A 19,594-nucleotide genomic window follows, 5' to 3' on the forward strand; every position below is an offset into this window, starting at 1 on the left:
AATATGGATTTAATCTATAAATACTAAAAGCAAATGTTCACCTCTTACAGAAAGACTGGCTATGTCAACATGTGGAGAATGAACAGGGTGCAACAAAAATTTGTCAATATGAAGGTCAAACATGAAAAAAAAAAAAAAAACTAACTACCACTGTCGGTGGAAACACTTGATAGCATACATGCTTACCATATTGTGGTACCTTTGGAAAGTATACCTTATCTTTATTTTAAATATTAGCATAGACTCATTTCCCATAAACCAGGACAATTTTACGCCTCTATGCAGATAGAGATTTGAAATCAGCTCTATCTTATATCTCAACAGGTTTTTATGCCAACAAGTCATATCCTGATAATTCTGCTTTTCTGTCGGCTACTATAGGTGCCAGGAAAAGGGCACGAATTAACAAAGACTCAAAACTGTGGAAGCAGCAGTTATGACAAAAGGGTTCTTTAAATATGTTGTTTAGTTATGCTGACAACAACTCTAATTGTTATTTATCTGCAATCTATAAATGTTATTTCTCTGCAATCTATAAATTACTTTAATGTAAAAATGTATATATAAAATACATCCTCACACATACATGCACGCACAAATACGAACACATGCACAAACACAAAAAAGACTTGGTCTAAAATGATTTGGTCAGAATGCCCGTTCAGAGATGGTACTGTTGATAAAATAACAATAAGGGTGCAATGCTTTTGCTGTCTTTTCCGCATACTTTCGGTTCCAATATCATTATTTTTGGCTAAATAAAAAACATTTCTCTGAACAACACAAATGAAAATAAAATAAAAATTGATGATACAACCAAGAGTGGCAGATCAAAGTGAGCTTTTCGGCAACCCTATTACAATATATTAGATTTCAAATTTTGGAATTTATGTAAAAAGTAATTGTGTAAAAAATGAAATGCACATTGTCCCAAAAAATTTTTTAAAAGAAATTATGTAGGAGAAACAACTGACTAATTATTTCTTATTTTCTCCCAGGGGAGAGCCTGTGAACCTTTAGTATGAAGTACCTGACACATGGATGTTAAATACAGAACCACTACCATACTTTCCTCTGTGACACTAAAGAAAACATTATTATTCTTTGTTTCTTATTACTTATCATAAGACTGAGAGCTGATTAGCGTCTCACTACAGCAATTTATGCCATCAGAAGCCGCTTTCAGGCAAGACTAAGACAAACACAATGCACAATACAAACAAAAATATGTTCACGCTGAACATATTTATGCAAGCAAATAAAAAATAAATAAAAAATTATAAAAATGATAAATTAAAAAAGGATAATTAGACACATTGCCACATCAGGTTGATAAAGCCACCACACTAGATGTCAGTAGGCACTTCTTGTTAGTAAGGATGGATCCCTTCCCCCCTCCCTCCTCCCTCACTCAGTGGCCATGCCCCCTCCAAAGCAGTGGTGTTAGGCAGAGTGAATGCCATTGCCCCCTGCAGACTGGGAGGCCTGTTCTTGCGGTAGCGTCAAATCCTGCTGTTCCCCACCTCCAAAATCGGGCTGTGGGTTCGCCGCTGCTTCCCCTGCCAGGGCGGCATTTTGGGTCCTTGCTAGGACCTCCTCGAGCTGTCCTCTCAGTGCCTGAACGGTGTTCAACTCCGTCTGCAGGGTCTTCCAAGACCTGTGAGGGACAGGGTGCAGGACAGTGACAACAACCATCACTGTGTTATGCTGAACTTCAAACACCACAGAAGAAGTGATGCTCATTTACCTTTCATATACCATGCCATGATTAACCTTAAATTGCTACTCTGTAAACAGTAAATAGGTTTTTAACCTTATCCCAAATTGGTATACCCAAACTACTCCTAACAATGGGGCATTTGATTGCGCTGAAAACAAGTGCTTCAGAACAGGTGCCAGATGATTGGCCCCAAACAATGGTGTTTGCTGCCATTAGTGGCTGTTGTGCAGCTGGGTCTTACCCCTCTCCTTGGCCGTGTGTCTGAGTCAGGCTGTGATACAACTTCATCTCGGTCCTCAGGGCTGCGTTCAGGCTGCCGTACTCCAGTATGAGCTGGTCCAGAAGATGCTGCTGAAAAATGGCATTGCCCACGGAACTCAGAAACAGGGCACTTCAATGTGTGGAACATAAATCATTCAACAAAAGGTCCCTCGGCTGGTGAGCCCTGAACTTTGAGGCCTAGGGCAAAGCACTGCACTGGAGAGAAACAACGGAAACCGGCACATCCCTGGACGCCTACAGAAAAAGTACCTGGCGGTCAGTGCTGGTGGAGTCTTGCTGAGCTCTGTCCTCTCTGAGTGCCTGTAGCTCATTGGTCAGCTCCTCTACCAATGGCAAATCAGAGGGCTCCACCAGATGCCTTTGCATGTCCTGGACACACAAACAAACATACACACATAAAAACAAGGAAATGAAAAACGGTTATCAAGATCGAACAATAACTAGAGAACACAGATTTTCATGGAATCACATCATTTACATTAATTTTACATTTATTTGCTTATCAAATGAACTTTGCCAGGACTGTCTATGCTGTACAGTGAATATGATGTATTAATACAGTCAGATATTTATGAAAATGTTGCCCAAGGTTCTGGTTACATCGCCGCTCAAGTATTGCTGTAGAGGTTGGGGATCTGAAAGTTTATAAAGGATGTAGTCCTTAAAACTTCCCGATTATACAATGTGCTCACGAAGCCTTCTGGTTAAGAGTCCAGATCTCAGACCTGTACTCCGTAATGCTGTGTTTATAGAAGCTGATGACCTGGGCCTGAGTACCACAGATGTGCTATGTACTCACCAGATACCCAGCTGCTACACACATTCAATAATTCCTTCATCTATCATACTATACTAGCTATGAATTTTCTGTATTGAACCATGCCCCTATAACGGATATTCATATTGAGCCAGCACGTTGAGCCTAAAAATTGCAGAGGAAGTTTTAAATGTTAAAAACACAGAGCTGACCATCTGGCTAGTGCACATATGATCTGTGTATGGCTCTGTGGATCTGTGCTCTGTAAACCATAGATGCTCGGCAGATCAGTCTTGAACAAACCTTGATGAGATCCTCTTTGGCATGGATGCTTGCAGTGAGTGCCTCCACCTGACCGGACAGGGAGCACACCTCCTGGCTGGTCAGGGCGGAGCGCAGGGTGGAGACCTCCAGCTGCGGGTGCAGGGAAAGAGGGAGAGACAGGAAGGCATAAGTTGGATCACAACTGAAACAAGAATGTTCTCCACTCTATACCAGTCATTGTAGTTTAAGGTTGCTCACCTGAGCCTCCTTCTCCTTCTTCAACACCAGCTTCAGCTCCTCCTCTACCGCCTCCACCTCCTGCCTCCTGGTGGTGGCGTCACATGATCCTGCCGAGGGCACAGACGATACACGTTGTAGGACCTCAGTGCAGCTAACAAGGAAGTCTTGGACCAGCTTGGACTTCCACCAATCAGAATACCGGACCTTAGCTTTTCCATCCTTACCCTGCGCTGTCTCTCCTTGCGTGGTGATGACCATGGGCTCCTCCCGGCCTTCCAACAGGTTCTGCAGCAGAGACAAAACATTAGAGCTCTGGTCCAAACCAATCACAGGCTTGCGTCCATATGCACGCTCACCTGCCTGCACACACACACATACACACACACACACGCGCGCACACACACACACACACACCTGTATGAGCGCCTCTTTCTCACGCAGCTGGCTCTGCAGATGTTCCAGCTCGAGGTGCGGCTCTCGGTCCTGCCGTTCCCTCTCAAGGTTCAGCTCTCTCACCTCCCTCTCCCGGGCGATCAGCTGACTGCGCACCTCCTGCAGCTCGCCCATCCGCTCGCCGATCGCTTGCCTGAGCCGACCCGCTGACTCCTGGGAAGGAGGGAGCGTTACTACCTTACCTACTTCTGGTCTTATGGTGTCTTTTGTTCATTAACGTCACAATACATGTAACTACATTCAAAATGATAGGGTGAACGACTGTCACACACGAATGTCACACCTTTATGTACTGGTCTCTGGCGCTGATGGTGCTGAGCAGTTCCTGGACCTCGGTGCTGTGCTCCTGGGCCTGCTGGGCCCGGTCAGACAGAACCTCCTTGAAAAGATGCTCCTTCAGCTGGAGATGCAGCCTCAGCTTCTCCACCACCTCACTGGAGTCTGCTGAGACCTTACTGACCAGCGATGCAGTCAGCTCCTGTTGCACACACACAAAGACCCCATTATACCATATACAGGGGCGGCAGTATAGTATAAAAGATAAGTAACTGGTCTTGTAACCTAAAGGTAGCAGGTTTGATTTGCCATTGTACCCTTGAGCAAGGTACTTAACCAGCATTACTTCAGCATATATCCAGCTGCATCAATGGATGCAACGTAAATGCAATGCAAATCTAAATGCCTGCGATGTAATGCAATGTGTCTCGAGTGATAGGATAGTGCTCAACCACATAAAAATACAGGTGTAAATGTACCCAAGACTCATCGAGGACGGATTGTGATCTGACCGCCCAAATTCACCTCCGGAAGTGGTCTGGGATGCGTTGTGACCACAGTGAACACAAGTGTAAATGCAAATGCATTTTCAATCCACATGCAACAACTGTGTAATTGGACATATGTTTTTGTGTAGCTTCAGGGACGGCCACCGTTATCTTCCAGGGGACCCTTTTTATTGCTAAAATAACACCATAACGTTAGCCTACAACAAGTCAGTTACAATATCTTTCAAAGAACTTGTAATCGGTTCGCAATGCACGTAGCAGAGACACTGTATTAACAGCAGGCGTACATGTAATCCGGCTAACTCATATCTAGATTCAATTTGGAAACGAGGCACATGTTAATGCCAGGTGTAAAGGGTCTCAAAGAAACAGACTAATGTGTCTAATGCGCATGTCATCCACATACACCTGAAATTCTACACGTAGTCCATTATCGCACACACAACTTATTGAACAAAAACATCAGTTACTGTCATAAGCAAACAAGGGTACACACGCACACACACACACACACAAAGACATAAAACAGACATAACCACAAGCTTTCAGCAAACAGCACCTCACCTAACCTCAAAGGCAAAGCATAACTGTTCATTCATACTATTTATAGAGATAAAGAAGTTGTTGTCTCAGGTGCTAGAGAGCTTGGATCTCTCAGCGTGGTGGTGAAACTGGATGCTGGACGCTACAGTACCTCAACTTCCTTGGTGCGCATCTGGAGAGAGTTCTGCAGCTGGCCAATTATGGCGTCCCGCTCTTGGAGGCTCCGCCCATGACGCTCCTCTGCTTCCTGTTTCAGCCACTGCAGTTTCCTGTAGGCCTCTGACACCTGCTCCAGCTCCAGATCCTTCCCTTGCACCATCCTGTCCAGGCTCTGAACACAAACGCATACACACATTCCCCAGTCACTTCACAGTGACTCAGCATTCATGGCAAACGTCTCCTCATTGCTGCATTTGTATTTGCACCAGATATGTGTGCAATGTGCATGGTGTATACTCAGTCAGCACTTTAATTAGTCTATAGTGTCTGCCAGGAGTGGATGCAGTAGGGATTCACTCACAGTTTCTTACTAGTTCCTTGAGGAATTTTTTCCTTATCATTGGTCCCCTCGGCTTGGCCATGAAGCCTGAAATATCTGTCAAGTACTTTGAAACTTTGGTCCTACACATAGGGCTATACAAAGAAACTGAGTTGAGCTGAATAGTGTATAGTCCTTCCTTACAGTGATCGTGTCATTGTGCATGTGTTCTGTGTGTACTGCATGTGTGTAAAGGGTATAGCTCTCACAATAATGGTATCTTCCCTGTGTGTACTGCTTGTTTGCGTATAGTATATAGGTCTCACATTGATGGTATCCTCATTGTGTGTGTACTGCTCATGAGTGTATAGTATATAGTTCTCACAGTGATGATAGTGTGTGTACTGCTTGTGTGTGAATAGTATATAGTTCTCACAGTGATGGAATCCTTGTGTGTGTACTGCATGTGTGTATAGTTTTCACAGTGCTAGTATCCTCATTGTGTGTGTACTGCTCATGTGTGAATAGTATATAGTTCTCACAGTGATGGTATCCTCGTTGTTGGTCAGGACACAGCGCAGTCTGTCCATGTCTCTCTCCTTGTCCCTGAGGGTGAGCTGTAGCTGCCGCACCTCCTCCTCCTTCTCCTCCAGACAGTGGAACTTGTCATCGATAGAGCACTGCAGGGAGGAGGACACGCCCATCACACTGCTGCCCGTCCCACAGGCTGTTGGGTAACTACTTCAGGTAAGCAGATTTACAATAACCACACCCACACTGGCAAGCAAAACCTAACTGCCATTGATTTGTTTCTCTCACTTATGCTGATAGTTCCCCATCTAATGACGCCTCCCCCCCCCCCCCGGCCTCTGGCCAACAGGCATGCCATTGAGTCTCACTTCTTTTATTATTTTTTTAACTTACAGTCTAACTCCTCCAGTCCACCAGGAGGCGGCATGATCCTACCTCCAGAGCTTTATCCCTTTCTTTGATGCGCTTCCTCAGCTTGTCCAGAAGGGTGTCCCTGGACTCACTGGGGTCTCGCGAATGGTCCATGAGTTCTGAATATTCCTGAAGGAAGGACACAAGTTCAACATTAAGTTCAACCATACAGTACGGATGCTACACAGCAATGCCTTGTGAAGAACACAATTAGGCGGTTTAACCACAACCTGCTCGCACGTCCACCCTACTCCCCTCTCTATGAAAGGCCTGCTTCCTGATTGGCCCTACTCCCAACACTGTAATGACCATTACCCCACTGTCCAGTCTATTACGGTCCTGTTCCCTCAATGACCCTACTCCCTACTCTGAGAACCACAGCTTCAACATCCAGTCACTGTCACAGCAGCAAGCGAAAACTGGGGCCCAGGGGTAGACACTCAGTATGCGCTATAGGCTTTATTTCCTGCCTTATTACTATTTTATGTCTTTTCCCAATGTGCCAATGTGACCTTAGCATTTCAGCAGGCTCATTCGGCTATGGAAACAGGCTGACAGCACACGCCCACATAATAGATGCAGCACCGCTCTGTCACAATGGAATGCTGCTGAGTGCCTCTGCCATTCAGACACAGCTCTCTGTAATTAAATCATTTTCATGCAATAATGTCCTGGATCATTAGACAGGTTAATCAGATTCAGAGGAATCCTACACTGACAGGTGACAGCAGTCGTGAGCCAACTGCCCGAACAGGTGGAGCATTATCAGGTGGAGACGGGTTAGTGTACCTGCTGTGTATGGGTTCTGACAGACTAGGAAACTATACTGTGTTTTAATAACATATGTGTGAACCCATCAGTGGTGCAGTGACTGTAGGTTCTGTATAGAATGTGTGTGTGTGTACGCTTGTGCCTATGCTGCATAATGTAAGTTACAGGCGCAGAGACAGACCTCCAGCAGGCGTTCTTTGTCCTTCAGGGAGATTCTTAGCTGTCTGATGGTCTTCTCTCTCTCCTCCACCTCCATTTGTCTCTCTCCCTCCTTCTCTTTCACCTGCCCCTCGTTTACCTGCAGCTCACAGCGAGCCTGCTGAAGAGCACAGCGCATCTCCTGCAGAGAGGGAGAGAGAGAGGGAAAGAGGGGGGGAGAGAGGAGGAAAGAGGGTGGGGAGAGGGAGGGAGTGCAAGAGGGAGAGAGAGAGAGTAAAACTCATTCGCTCACTCACATACAATCTTCCTCACTTACATACTGCACAAAGTCACTAATTTATTTATTCACTTATTCATTTATGAGAGCACTCACTCACTTATTCACTGACTCATGTACATAACCACTGACCCAGAGAGACTGCAGCCACCATGGACACCCAAGGCTGCCCAAGGTGGAAGATGGAAGGAGTGGGCTTTGGTGACAAAATGGGACCGCCGTACCTGGTTGTGCTTCTCCGTTTTCTCCAGGCTTTGCAGCGCCTCCTGCAGGTCGGCGTGGAGGCGGTCGCGAGCGCGGATGTGGTCAGCCGCCTGCCTCTCCATCTGCCGCCGGGCCCGCTGGCTGCCCTCCAGCTCCAGCTGGGTGGAGAAGAGGGAGTTCTGCAGAGCCAGGAACTCTGCCCCAAAAGCCGGGTTCTGCCCTGCCTCCTGCCCCATCTCCAACGCCTGCGACCACCAGGACATGTTTGAGGGTTAGGGAACTGGACTGTCTTACTGTAACTTTTTGAAGAACATTATTCACCCCAGTTTCTTTTGAACAAGAAAGGGGTACCAAAGAGGACATGTGACTGTATCTGTGGCCCGTCTGAGCGGGAAGCCTCACCTGCAGCTGCTGCAGCTGGCTGCGCTGGGCCATCTCGCGCAGTTTGCACAGCGTGTCATTCTGTCCCTCGATGACACGGTACAGCTCCTCCGCCTGGCCCAGACACACAGACCCAAAAAATCTGCTGAACTCACTGTTCCACAGAACGTGCATCTTACTGCCCCTAAGTCTAGCCTTCAAAAAGGTCCTAGGGACACTTAAAGATCTAAACAGAAGTATTTAATAGGAAAGACTGACAATAGGCTCTACACCAGCAACTTCCACAATGATGGCCCACTGCTGCACCATCCTCATCCTAGTCAGTGGTGGTTAACAGCACACAGTGGTGGTTAACAGCGCTAACCAACGCAGGAGCCTCACCTCGCTGTCTTTGGTGGAGACGGACTCACTCAGTCCCTGGATGGTGCGCTCCTGACACTGCGCGGCCTGCCTGATGGAGCGCAGCTCTGACTCCATCTCGCACAGCTTCTCCTGCAGCTTCTGATTGGCCGACATCCACCCGGCAACAATTGCCAAGGAAAGACAGGGTTTGTTTCCATCATAATGCACAACAGTCCATTGCCAGTTTTTTGTGGTGTGTGGCTTTGGGTTTGCAGGGATGTCACATTATGCACAAACACTGTTATGTTTTCACTTTTGCTTTTCTGGTGTGACCTCTGAGGCACTCCTGGAATCTTGCTCAAAGAGTTAAAGTTCCATTGACCTGTAATCCGTGCTTAAAACCAAGCAACACAACATTTCTGCATGCAATTCTTTTATGCTCTTTTCCAGAACTATTGAATGGCCATAATAATAACACAGAATAATTGAATAACAGAAGGTGCAGTTAATATCCTTATTAAAAGGCTGTGGTCACGTTGCAATCAGGTCTAAATTGACACAGCAAGTGCTTTAAGATCCAGAATTATAAGGTTATAACGAAAGATTCTGTGGGTGTCTGATCTCTGTAGATTCTGCACTCGAGCGGTCTGTGCACGTAGGTTTGCATTCTATTCGGTTTCCAAGGTGCGCCTTACCTCGTTGTTGGTCTCACTCTCATGGATCTTGGCCTGCAGGGACTGCACCTGCAGCTGGGCCTTCTGCAGCTCACTGACGCATTGGCCCGCCGCGCATTCATACTGGTTCAGCTGGGCCTGCTGCTCTTCAATCAGGTTCTGCAAACACAAAAGGTGTATTCACATCAGACACAGCACAGCCAGCAAGAGAAGGGGCTCACAGTTACTGCAGGAGAACATGAAGAGACACAATTATGAGGTCACAGCTCTTGCTTCCTTAACCAATCACACGGAGAAGCTCAGCAGCCTCCTCACCTGCATTTCCAAGGATGGGAAACGACCTGTAAATTACACCACCACACTTACGCAATGGTATGAATGCTTCAAAGTGTGTATGTTGCCTATTGTGCAGGTTGGAGATTAGTAGCTGGAATCACACCTTCTTATTTTTACAAATACAATAAACGTGATTGTTTAGTTACAGAGTTCATGTGAGGCAGCCCTGGTGGTTTTTCCAGCTTAAATCACTAATGTAGTGACAAGGCCCAAAATGGAATCTTGACTGTGCCAGTGCAGACTGTGGCTGTGAATCCAACAGGAATATGAACAGGGAGGGAGGTTTCATTAATGAGTCTTTTGGTCGACTGGCCATCTACAGACTACAGCTCCACCGCACAATCAGTGCAAAGAAGATCAGACAAAACACTGAGCTATGCTGTGCCAAATCAGCAAAGGATGAACATGCAGTGGGACTGACTTGCATTTCTGATGTCTTGTTCCAAATTAGGAGTACAATCAGATAATCAGCATGCAGTCTGGAGTACTGTCATGTGACCAAATCGTCCCACCCAAGAAAAAATGAAAAAATATATTTAAAAACCATTTCTCCTGCAGTCTGCACCTTAAATCTTAACAGTTTAATTTGTGTGTTAACGACATGCAGACTCATTTTGCTAGTATTCAGGTGGGGCAGGGACACTCCCCTAAAGTCTTCTTAATCATTAAACATCTCCTGCCCATAATACATGGCAGCACACACCTTAATTAAAACAAAGGCTCTTCTTACAGGGTGTATCCTAGCACAGCTCTCTGGCTCACGCTATATATAGGCCAGTGGTAACTGTGAGACGGCCACCATCACGCACTAACCTACTTTGTTGGATATGATGTATGCTCTGTATAAGGGAAGGGATGAGGCTTTTGTTCAAAATGAGGGGAAAACACACTGTAGCTCAAAGAGAGACATACGGGTACAATCAAAATGATCATGTTAAAATCTCTAAAAAAAAAAGCTAAGTGCCTAAAAAACTTTTACTTCCTGTGCAGTATTTGGCCTGAAAGATTCCCAATAAGTTGGACATGCAGCAGGGTAAAACACTGGACCAAAAGCACTGTGGTTCATTGCGGGGGTGAAACTGGTTTTTCAAAACAAGAAATTCTGGTCTCAACACTCCGCAACCAGTTCACACTGTGGGTACAAAACGCTGAAAAAAAAAACACCTAATCAACATCACAATCTTCTCACACACTTTTCTGTGACTAGCACTTCATATTTACTATTATGACATACAATTTCTGTCCTAGCATGAAGAGTCAATGTACTAGACTTAGGTTAAAGTTATGATATAAAATACTTCAATAGTCTCAGTTTCTCTATAGACTAATGTCATGTAGGCTAGAATTTTAGCCAACTTCAGCCAAAACAAACTAATCATTAGTGAGAATTCAACATGCCCTAGAAACTCTCTCATCAAGAGGAAGTTCAGAAGGCTGATCCAATATCAGTTGCGGACCTCATGGTTTTCAGGCTAGCTGTTTTCATAGATAGCCTGGTCCATAGATCAGTCAAAAGTTGTTAGGGTATAACTATAAAAAATTAAGCTCCCATCACTGGTAGCAAGAATGGACTGAGAATGTGACGTGTATGGTCCAATTAGAAATAATTTGTCACTGGCACAAGCAAAACAGCCACATCTCATATCTCATTTGAATGAAGTATGAACTGATGATCTGTGGAACAAATCAAAGTAGTTTTGTAAAGCAGTGCCCACATCTTCCCAAAAAATAATGGCTTTAGGTAAAATAGCATTAATGAATCAGTGAGAACTGCCGCTACGCTGCCTCACCGAGGAAACAGTTGCCATGACACTATTACGGCAACCAGGACAATTGCAAGAGGGAGGCATCCTCACTGTGATCGTAATCAAAGGACCAATCATGAATAGTGGTTCACATTTCTTGTTATCAAAGCACAACAGAAAACACATCTGATGGATGGATCTATAAAGTTTATCATTAACACACACACATGCAAACACACACACACACACAGGCACGCACACACACATAAACTTCTGTCCAAGTCCTTTGACTAGGCTACATTGTAAAATGAAATGCACGTGAAATCATCTACATGTGAATGCCTTTTTTCTCTGAATCCTCTACAATCTGATATTTCCAGTCAAACTGGGTAATGCAAGGCACAAACTTAAGAAACCCTTCCCTATAATAGCTTCTGAGGCTTCAGGCATGGACTGCCACCTGTTCTGCAGGTTGCCATTCCAGTGCATTGGCTCAGAGATGAATTACAAGAAGGATCTACTGTCCTGGACAGACAAGCCACAGAGGTTCGAGCGGGGGGTATTCCAGTACCTGCCGGAAGTGGAACGGCAGGTACTCCGCATGGGCATCATGCCAGAGCTCCTCCAGATCTGGCAGCTCCAGGTCGCTAGCTGGATCCACCCGAGAGGGGAATTTGTACGGTCCCTGGACGTTGGAGGTCCCAAAGTGTGGGTTTGACATGGTTGCTCTTTCCCCAGTGCCAGGGGAGCCCGGTTTGCCGAGGATGGGCAGCCGGCTGCCTGGCAGGCGGGGTACAGGCCTGTAGGCACACTCCCTGGCCACACGTTGGGCCAACGCCAGGTCCGCATGCTCCTCAGTTGGGGAGTCCCAGCACTGGGCCTCCCTGGAATCATCAACGCCCATGTCCAGGGACTCCAAAGCTGACCCGGGGCAAGGTGTTGGGGAGCCCGTAGGTATTGTTGCCGCGGCGATGGGCGCCTCTCCGCAGTGGCTTCCTGGGCTGCTGGATGAGTACCTGGCGGGCCCACAGGAAACGCTCCGGGCGACCTTACGGGGGACCTTGCACACCGCCTCGTAGTCCGAGTCGGCCACACGCAGGGGGGTGCACCTCCGGCACCTCCTACTGTGCTGGGCAGAGACCCGCAAAAGGCATGGGTGGTGGCAGAGGAGGGAGGGGGTGCACTCCAGCGTCTGGTCCTCCAGTTCCGCCCAGGACTCGTACACGCAGTAGGCACAGTCCCTCTGGAGTAGGGTGCTATAGTTGGCATCAGGCGGGATGAAGTTGTCCGCCTTGCCGTCAATCCTTATCTCGGGCGCCTCTCCTGGCTCGTCGCTGTTGCTTCGGCGGTACAGCCCCCTGATGCACTGCCGCAGCCGGTCCTTCTCCAGGAGCAGCCTCCAGAGTTGGCCGATGGACAGGGCCTCCACGCGGGCGATGACCGTGTCGAAGCGGTACATGCGGGTCAGCATGAACACGCACTTGCTGCAGGCAAACTCGCCCCGGCCGTCACGGGTCAGCTGGTGGCCCAATGCGTAGGACAGCAGTGCCCGCAGGTCAAGCTTGGAGGCCGGGTGGAAGATCCAGCGCCGCTGATTACCCAGCAGCTCGCGGGCGCAGATCCTGCACGTCTCCTTCATCCCTGAATCTAGTGGCCAAACTAATTTCCACCACTAAACTTAAGCAGGGATACAATTCAAAGCACCAAAGAGGGGTGTGGTATAGAGCATTACTCACTGACCTGAAAGCGCATGTCACAATTTTACCATTACAGAATCTTTTTTCTTAATTCTTCAAATGAAATTCATAACAGTGCTGTATTTGCCAAATTCATAGCTTGCATTTTGTTACAAGACAAAATAAACCAATACAATGTTAACTAAATAACGTAATATCAAGTTTTAGAATTGCTAGGTTCTGCTGAAAAGCCACAGCAAAGTCCATCTTCATTCACCTTAATGTCCAAAACGTCCTGTGCAAAATGTGAAACGTATTGTTTCAGAAAAAACTTTAAAACGGAGGCAAGGTATATTAGTCAAACACTAGTGGTTAGGCTAATAGACCACAGCCCTGCCTGTAGCTTGTTGCTAGAGAATGTCAGTGCGCTTCAAGTCAGTAATGGAAATCCTGATGCAATCGGTTAAAGTAGGAAACTTGTCATTTGTGAGCTTTTTAAAACGAGGAACACAAAGCGCATCACTTCAGACTATGTGGCTTTCTTGATCCCATCTTCCAACAGGCGAAATATACATTCCATTCAGCTTCTCCTGTTCAGTGTCATCACCTGTGTTCATTTCGGTTCGATATTGAAAGCAGCTCCTTCTGAATGCTTTGCGATTTCTGAAATTGTATCCGTATCTACATCGCGACAAGGTCCTGATGTTTTTCTTCGTGATTTCATTTTACCCACAGAGGTTTAAAAAAAGGTAGTCTACGCTGCCGGTCATAGCATTCGAAAACGCACTTCAACAAACAGAAACGAGGTGGCAACGCCGATAATAGAGAGGGCTGCAACTGCGGAACGAACCATTACAAGAATAGGGATGTGCCTGGTAGCATCTGTTGCAAAACATTTTCCGGCAGACTCCCTTTCTTGTCTGTTCGTATTTCGATAATAAAATACAAGTGAACAACGCCTTACTCTGTATATATATAAAAAAACGCAATCTTAATGACAACCGAAACCTCGTAAATTACTAGCCCAGCACCCTTGGCATTCACATTTGGATTCGCGTAGCTTGTTCATTCTCGCTGACAGGTGAAACGGTGGGTTGCTACATTAAGAAGAGAGGCTTTCGAAAGGTTGGTATCAAGCTGTGGTATGGTGCATTGAAATCTTCGCAGCAGTTGATCTAGCTCATTATTGCATCGGTTTTAAGGTATTAAATTCGTTTAAAAATTATTCATGCAAATACTTAGGAAAAAAACAAAACTGCAGCCTACTGAAATGCTCTGACCATTAAGAATGTAGAGAAGAATTTCATACAGGCTTTAACTACATTACTGTAAATATGGGCGCAGTTAAAATGTTATTCTTAATTCCTAATTCTACATCATCTTTTCATTATGTTTATTTAAATAATTTCATATTCTAAATGCTAATTAAAGCAAAAAAAAAAAAAAGCCTATTCCTGAAAAGCTAATTGAGTCACTATCTGCCAAGAAATGACACAGAAGCTTTCCTAGCAAAAACAGATGCAAAACGAGTATACTTAAGCGCACAAGGGTCGGCTGATGTACAGGCACACCAATAGCAATGTTGTTTCACCATGCTTGCCACAGTGGTATTACCTTAAATTCTGTCATAACATGGGAAATTTATAAAGACCACTGGCCCGCAGCAACTATGAGGAAGAACAAGACAGAATGGGCAGCTGAAGAAGTTTGACCCCGGTGGATGCTATGCAAAAATGTTTATTTATCATTTGAATAGTTCTTTTATGGCAGAAGAGAGAGCACCTGCATCACACAACCCCTAGGCAGTTTTCCCATAGCAAGTGATATGATAGAGCTTGGACAAAGATATCAGCTAATATTATAAATCCACATGCGCTTGTTCCACAGTATTGGAATTCTGAATTATTATATTTTCCATTTTACAAGAAACTAAAATGTTTCCTTGCCTGATGTGAAAAGCAGTTGTGTTTCATTCAATTTCCCAGCTATAAAACATTGTATGTGATGTGCACTGCAAAATAGTTCTTTTTTTATCGGAGTGGATTTATTATATATTTTGGACTGAAAATGTTGCCAATGCAAAGCTAGGTTTAGTTAAAGTAAATGCTTTGTTAATGAACCAGACTGGTCTGTTGTGCTAGGGAAATTACTCTGAAAGTGTAGCCGTACAAACAACCAATTTTTGCAAACTGAAAGTAGTTGAACGAAACAGCGTAGCTACCCTAAAGAGAAATGTAGGTTGTGAAACTACATGGCAGTGCTCCACAACAAGCTGTTTTTTAGTATGGGTCAGTATGTACTTCACAAAACAATCTGATTTGTTTGATAGCCAAAAAAACGAGAGCAGTTGAAATGTAATGGCCCACAGCACAGGTTGGCACAGTGGTGCAGTGGGTAATGTCGCCTCACAGCAAGAAGGTACAGTGTTTCTTTGCATGTTCTTCTAGTGTTTGTGTGGGTTTCCAGGTCTGGCTTTCTTCCACAGTCCAAAAACACACAGGTTAGGTGAACTGAAGAGTCTAAATTGTCCTTGGGGTATGAGTGAGTGAATGGTGTGTGTGCCCTGAGATGGATTAGTGACCTGTCCAGGGTGCATTCCTGTCTTTCACCCAATGTATGCTGGGATAGGCTACACCCCCCTGCAATACTGATCAATAGTAAGTGGTTTAGAAAATGGACAGGTGGCACCACAGTGTAGTTGTCAAGGAGCTGGGCTTGTAACCCAGAGATTTCTGGTTGAGTGGGGCACTGCCACTATACCCTAAAACAATATACTTAATCAGAATTCAGTAAAATATCCAGCATTTTAAATGGATGAAAACAAAAATGTAGACAACTTGCCCTGGATCTGCTTTGCAAATACGTATATAAATATAAATACATGTAATGAAACCAGCTAAAAAGACAGCACTCCCAGACACCGACATTGTCATGGTTCTGTTTTACTGTTTCTGTTTTTCCTTGTTGGGCCGCCAGATGGCGGCACTTCTGTTTTGTGTCCTGCTCGTTCCCCTGTTAATTGTATTATTGTTTTCCATTATTGTCTCGTTATTCTATCATTGTTCCCACCTGTGTCTTGTTATCCCCTCCTTTTCTGGTTTGATTGTTTTTTGAGTTCACCTGTGTCTTGTTACCCCCTGTCTATTTAATTCAAAAAAAGGACACTTATGGTCATTTCCCAACAAAACAAGTATACCTTTGACTCACCCTGAATATTTATTCTGAGCATGACATTTCAGTAAATTGGTTTGTACATATCAGTATATAATTTTGAATTCAAATGACTGAAATTGGAATGATTCATAATGAACTCCAGGGAACACAGTTGTAAAAACAAAGTGCATACCAAGTGTATAGCCTTTGAATGCAGATTTATAAATTCTGGCTTCCATCAACCAAACACTTTGGCCCAAATTTATTAGATCATAGACCCACCCTGGGTATCTTCTAGCTGGGTAATGACCACATGCTGTTGGTATCAGACCCATAAAAATATAAATGTTATATATACCAATAAAAAAAAAATGTTATTACTGTACACTCCATGCTGTATCAAAGGAGCTATTTTACCAGAGGCCAAGCCCGTTTGAACTCTGGGCTTAACACATTAATCTCTGACCCCAAGGGCTCAATTTCTCATTGTGAGGGAGGGTTTGTTTAGGCTGATTAAACATGTTGGGATTTCCACTTTTTTCTGCAGTTACAGCTGATTAATAGGACTGTGGTGTGTTTAGTCCAGATCCCGAGTCTCCCACGAGAGACAAGGTGCTGGCTAACACTTTTGACAACAATATACACAGTTAAAAATCTGTTCCAATCAGTGTGAATTACTGAGCCTCTCACCGTTATGGAGTGTGCGGTCTCATACAGATGACAATAGAAAAATTACAAACCATGAAAGACCATTTTGCTGAAAATAAATGAAACAATGAAATCCAATTAATGGTCCTATTCAATGCTGTGTTGAAATGGCTTTATTTAGCATTATGTTTTTGGTTTTACTCTGGCTATTCTCCTGGAAAGCTGTTACAAAACATTTGGACTAACGTCAAGTTTATCTACTTAAGTGTAGGAGGATCACGCCTCAGGTCTTCCCCCATCAGTCAAAGCTAACAGAATCACTAACCTTGTTATAATTTGCGCATCTCCACATAGTGTCAACTAAACTAGAAGTCATAATACAATAGTTTCTTGAGGTAATGTAACAGTATGTCAAGCCTTTTCCATTTCATGTAGGGAACATGGCATCTCCAGCGTGGCTCAGCATAAGTGCTTCAGGTAGAAATGTTTGTGCAGTCTGGGGCACAACACTTGGCATTTTTCCTGGTGGCAGACAAGTGGCTTATTTCAGATCACCACAAACAACTATTTAATTGCCTGGCAATGGGGCCTATTTGGTTACAGCTGTTGTCAAGGGATCTAATTAAATCCTACTGAGAGTCTTGTGTACTCCCAGAAATCTCCAGCAGGTGGCATGCTTGAATTATTTTTGTTCAAGCACGTGTGCGTGCGTGTGTGCTTGTGTATGCAAGTGACAGAATGTGAGAGTGACTGTGTTTGTATGGGTGAATCAGTGAGTGTGGATATGTGCCTAAGTGTGTGTTCAGGCATGTGGATGTGTGTGCGCCTGTGTGTATATCATCTGATCCCTAGTGAAGCCTCATACCTGCATCTCCTGCTGAATGCGCAGCTTCTCCCGGCCCAGCTCGTCCTGGAAGAACTGCGAAGCAGAAGAGGTCGAGTTAGGGAGCTGCACCAGTGACTGACAAGCACTGCCTGTACCTTTCAACAACAAACAAGATGGCCCCCAGTGATATATTTGAATTAGTGACACCTCTGCTCATAAACGGGAACTAGAACAAGAAAAGGAAGTATAGTAACTGTACACCTATGAAGCATAACTTATCAACACCCTACTATTTTAACATACTGCACTTAGAGCTGGAGAAAAAGTAATATGCAAGCAAGCATACTCCTCCAACTATTATTTATTATTTATTTATTTACATGTTACATGTGACATGTGATACAAAGACACTTATATTTGTTAAGTAGAAAATATCTAGGATCCAGATATGGCCATCCGTACCACAATAACAACCATACAGAAAAATTTTGTGCTTAAAAATGGTACTGTGCACCATGGAATTTCCAATTACTATTCATGTGTACCTTTACTACGCATTGAAAAAAACATGTGGCCATGGCATAGAAACATGCGTGTGCCACGGTGCCTCTGATCTATTTAAAGGCACCTTAAAATAAAGCCAGAAATGTGTCAGGCACCACAAGTTCCAGGAAGAGTGTGAATGTCCACACAGAAATGGAGGCTGTCTCCTGTGCGTGCACGTGCCCCATCGTCCTGATACAATTACAGCACAAGGTCTTGCACGCAAGACTGCTTCTTGGCATGAGGCCATTGGCACCGCTAACTTTCACACAGAAGGTCAATGGTGGCCTGTGTGGACCAGGGGAGCTCACTGACTGCACTCTCATTCCAGGTGTGGGTTGCTGTCAGCATCCAGTACTGTACTTTACTCATTTATTTGTCAGGGACCTAAGCGCAATTAAAAAATTTCAAAAAGATTTATTATTGTGAATGCAACACAATTAAGGCGCTGTTCAGGCAGCTTTTTCACTAAGAAGCGCTAGCCTGCACACAAGGACTATCATCAGTGAGCTTGCTAGCTGTCCAGATACTTACTGCTTAGATGCTTCATCTTGCTTTATTGAAGACAGGCCAATAATATAACAGTTTAACTCCACCCAAGTATTTTGTCATCAGTGTCATTGTCAGGGATTTCACCTTTTGAACATTGCTGTTCTGCATCTTTATCTGTCTGAGCAGAGCCTGAGAGTTTGTCCTTTGTGTGTTTTTAGTGCATGTTCCTGAGGTTCGTGTTGCAACAGCGAGCTCACCTCTGCATCCCTCTCCTTCTGCTGAAGGGAGGTGGAGAGGTCCTGCACTTGGCTCTCCAGCTGGTCCACTCTCCCCCGCAGGAAGTGCCGTTCATCTGTCAGCTCGGTGACCTGAGCCTCCTTAGAGCGCAGGGCCAGGGTCAGCTCTTCAATCACCCTGAGGACCCCAGGAGAGAGCGAGAGGTCAGCATCATATTCACATACACCATATAGCACACAAAATATATAAATATTAATTTAAAACAACAGATTTTCTTAAGATGTTTATACAGGCTTTCACAAATTATTTGTGCAATTAAAGGACACTTAGAACCATTCACCAACAAAAAATCAGTCCTTTACATTTTGTTTACATTATTTACAGTATACATATGTTATACACTTTTTGTCAAGAAGTGTTAACAGGTATCTGAATCCCAGAGGATTCATTTAGTTTTCATCACTGGCCCATGTAAGGCTAGTTGCAATACTTGCTATGGTGTTGTACATACAACCAACCAACCACATGCCGTGGATTTATTTCTTCAGATGCCAGCCCTGGGTAATGTCCCAGATTCTGCTGGGCTTCTGCATGGTCAGCTGCTGTGGACTGACACTGGGCATATACTGGGTGAGTGAGTAGGAGCCATTAATCACAGATACTCAT

The 19,594-nt window shown here is 44.7% G+C and overlaps 1 protein-coding gene across 9 annotated transcripts in view; it reads right to left on the reverse strand.

The window, feature by feature from the left end:
- The window catches only part of LOC135256613 (myomegalin-like), a 72,573-nt gene that overhangs the window by 19,984 nt on the left and 32,995 nt on the right, over nucleotides 1–19,594 (reverse strand). For 2 of the 9 annotated variants that reach the window (XM_064338562.1, XM_064338561.1), the window contains exons 8-25: nucleotides 18,949–19,105; nucleotides 17,696–17,749; nucleotides 9,294–9,431; nucleotides 8,638–8,757; nucleotides 8,278–8,370; nucleotides 7,896–8,120; nucleotides 7,417–7,575; nucleotides 6,489–6,593; nucleotides 6,065–6,202; nucleotides 5,196–5,375; nucleotides 4,000–4,194; nucleotides 3,678–3,869; nucleotides 3,488–3,548; nucleotides 3,282–3,370; nucleotides 3,063–3,173; nucleotides 2,252–2,371; nucleotides 1,962–2,071; nucleotides 1,524–1,657 (exon numbers count right to left, since the gene is read on the reverse strand). In XM_064338562.1, coding sequence (XP_064194632.1) covers nucleotides 1,524–1,657; nucleotides 1,962–2,071; nucleotides 2,252–2,371; nucleotides 3,063–3,173; nucleotides 3,282–3,370; nucleotides 3,488–3,548; nucleotides 3,678–3,869; nucleotides 4,000–4,194; nucleotides 5,196–5,375; nucleotides 6,065–6,202; nucleotides 6,489–6,593; nucleotides 7,417–7,575; nucleotides 7,896–8,120; nucleotides 8,278–8,370; nucleotides 8,638–8,757; nucleotides 9,294–9,431; nucleotides 17,696–17,749; nucleotides 18,949–19,105 — 2,381 coding nt within the window. Of the gene's footprint in view, nucleotides 1–1,523; nucleotides 1,658–1,961; nucleotides 2,072–2,251; nucleotides 2,372–3,062; nucleotides 3,174–3,281; nucleotides 3,371–3,485; nucleotides 3,549–3,677; nucleotides 3,870–3,999; nucleotides 4,195–5,195; nucleotides 5,376–6,064; nucleotides 6,203–6,488; nucleotides 6,594–7,416; nucleotides 7,576–7,895; nucleotides 8,121–8,277; nucleotides 8,371–8,637; nucleotides 8,758–9,293; nucleotides 9,432–11,924; nucleotides 13,851–17,695; nucleotides 17,750–18,948; nucleotides 19,106–19,594 lie in introns of those variants that run through there. The other 7 variants (XM_064338558.1, XM_064338560.1, XM_064338554.1 and 4 more) reach the window with 7 other exon arrangements.

This window comes from Anguilla rostrata, chromosome 6 (genome assembly GCF_018555375.3).
Source record: "Anguilla rostrata isolate EN2019 chromosome 6, ASM1855537v3, whole genome shotgun sequence".
NCBI lineage: Eukaryota > Metazoa > Chordata > Actinopteri > Anguilliformes > Anguillidae > Anguilla > Anguilla rostrata.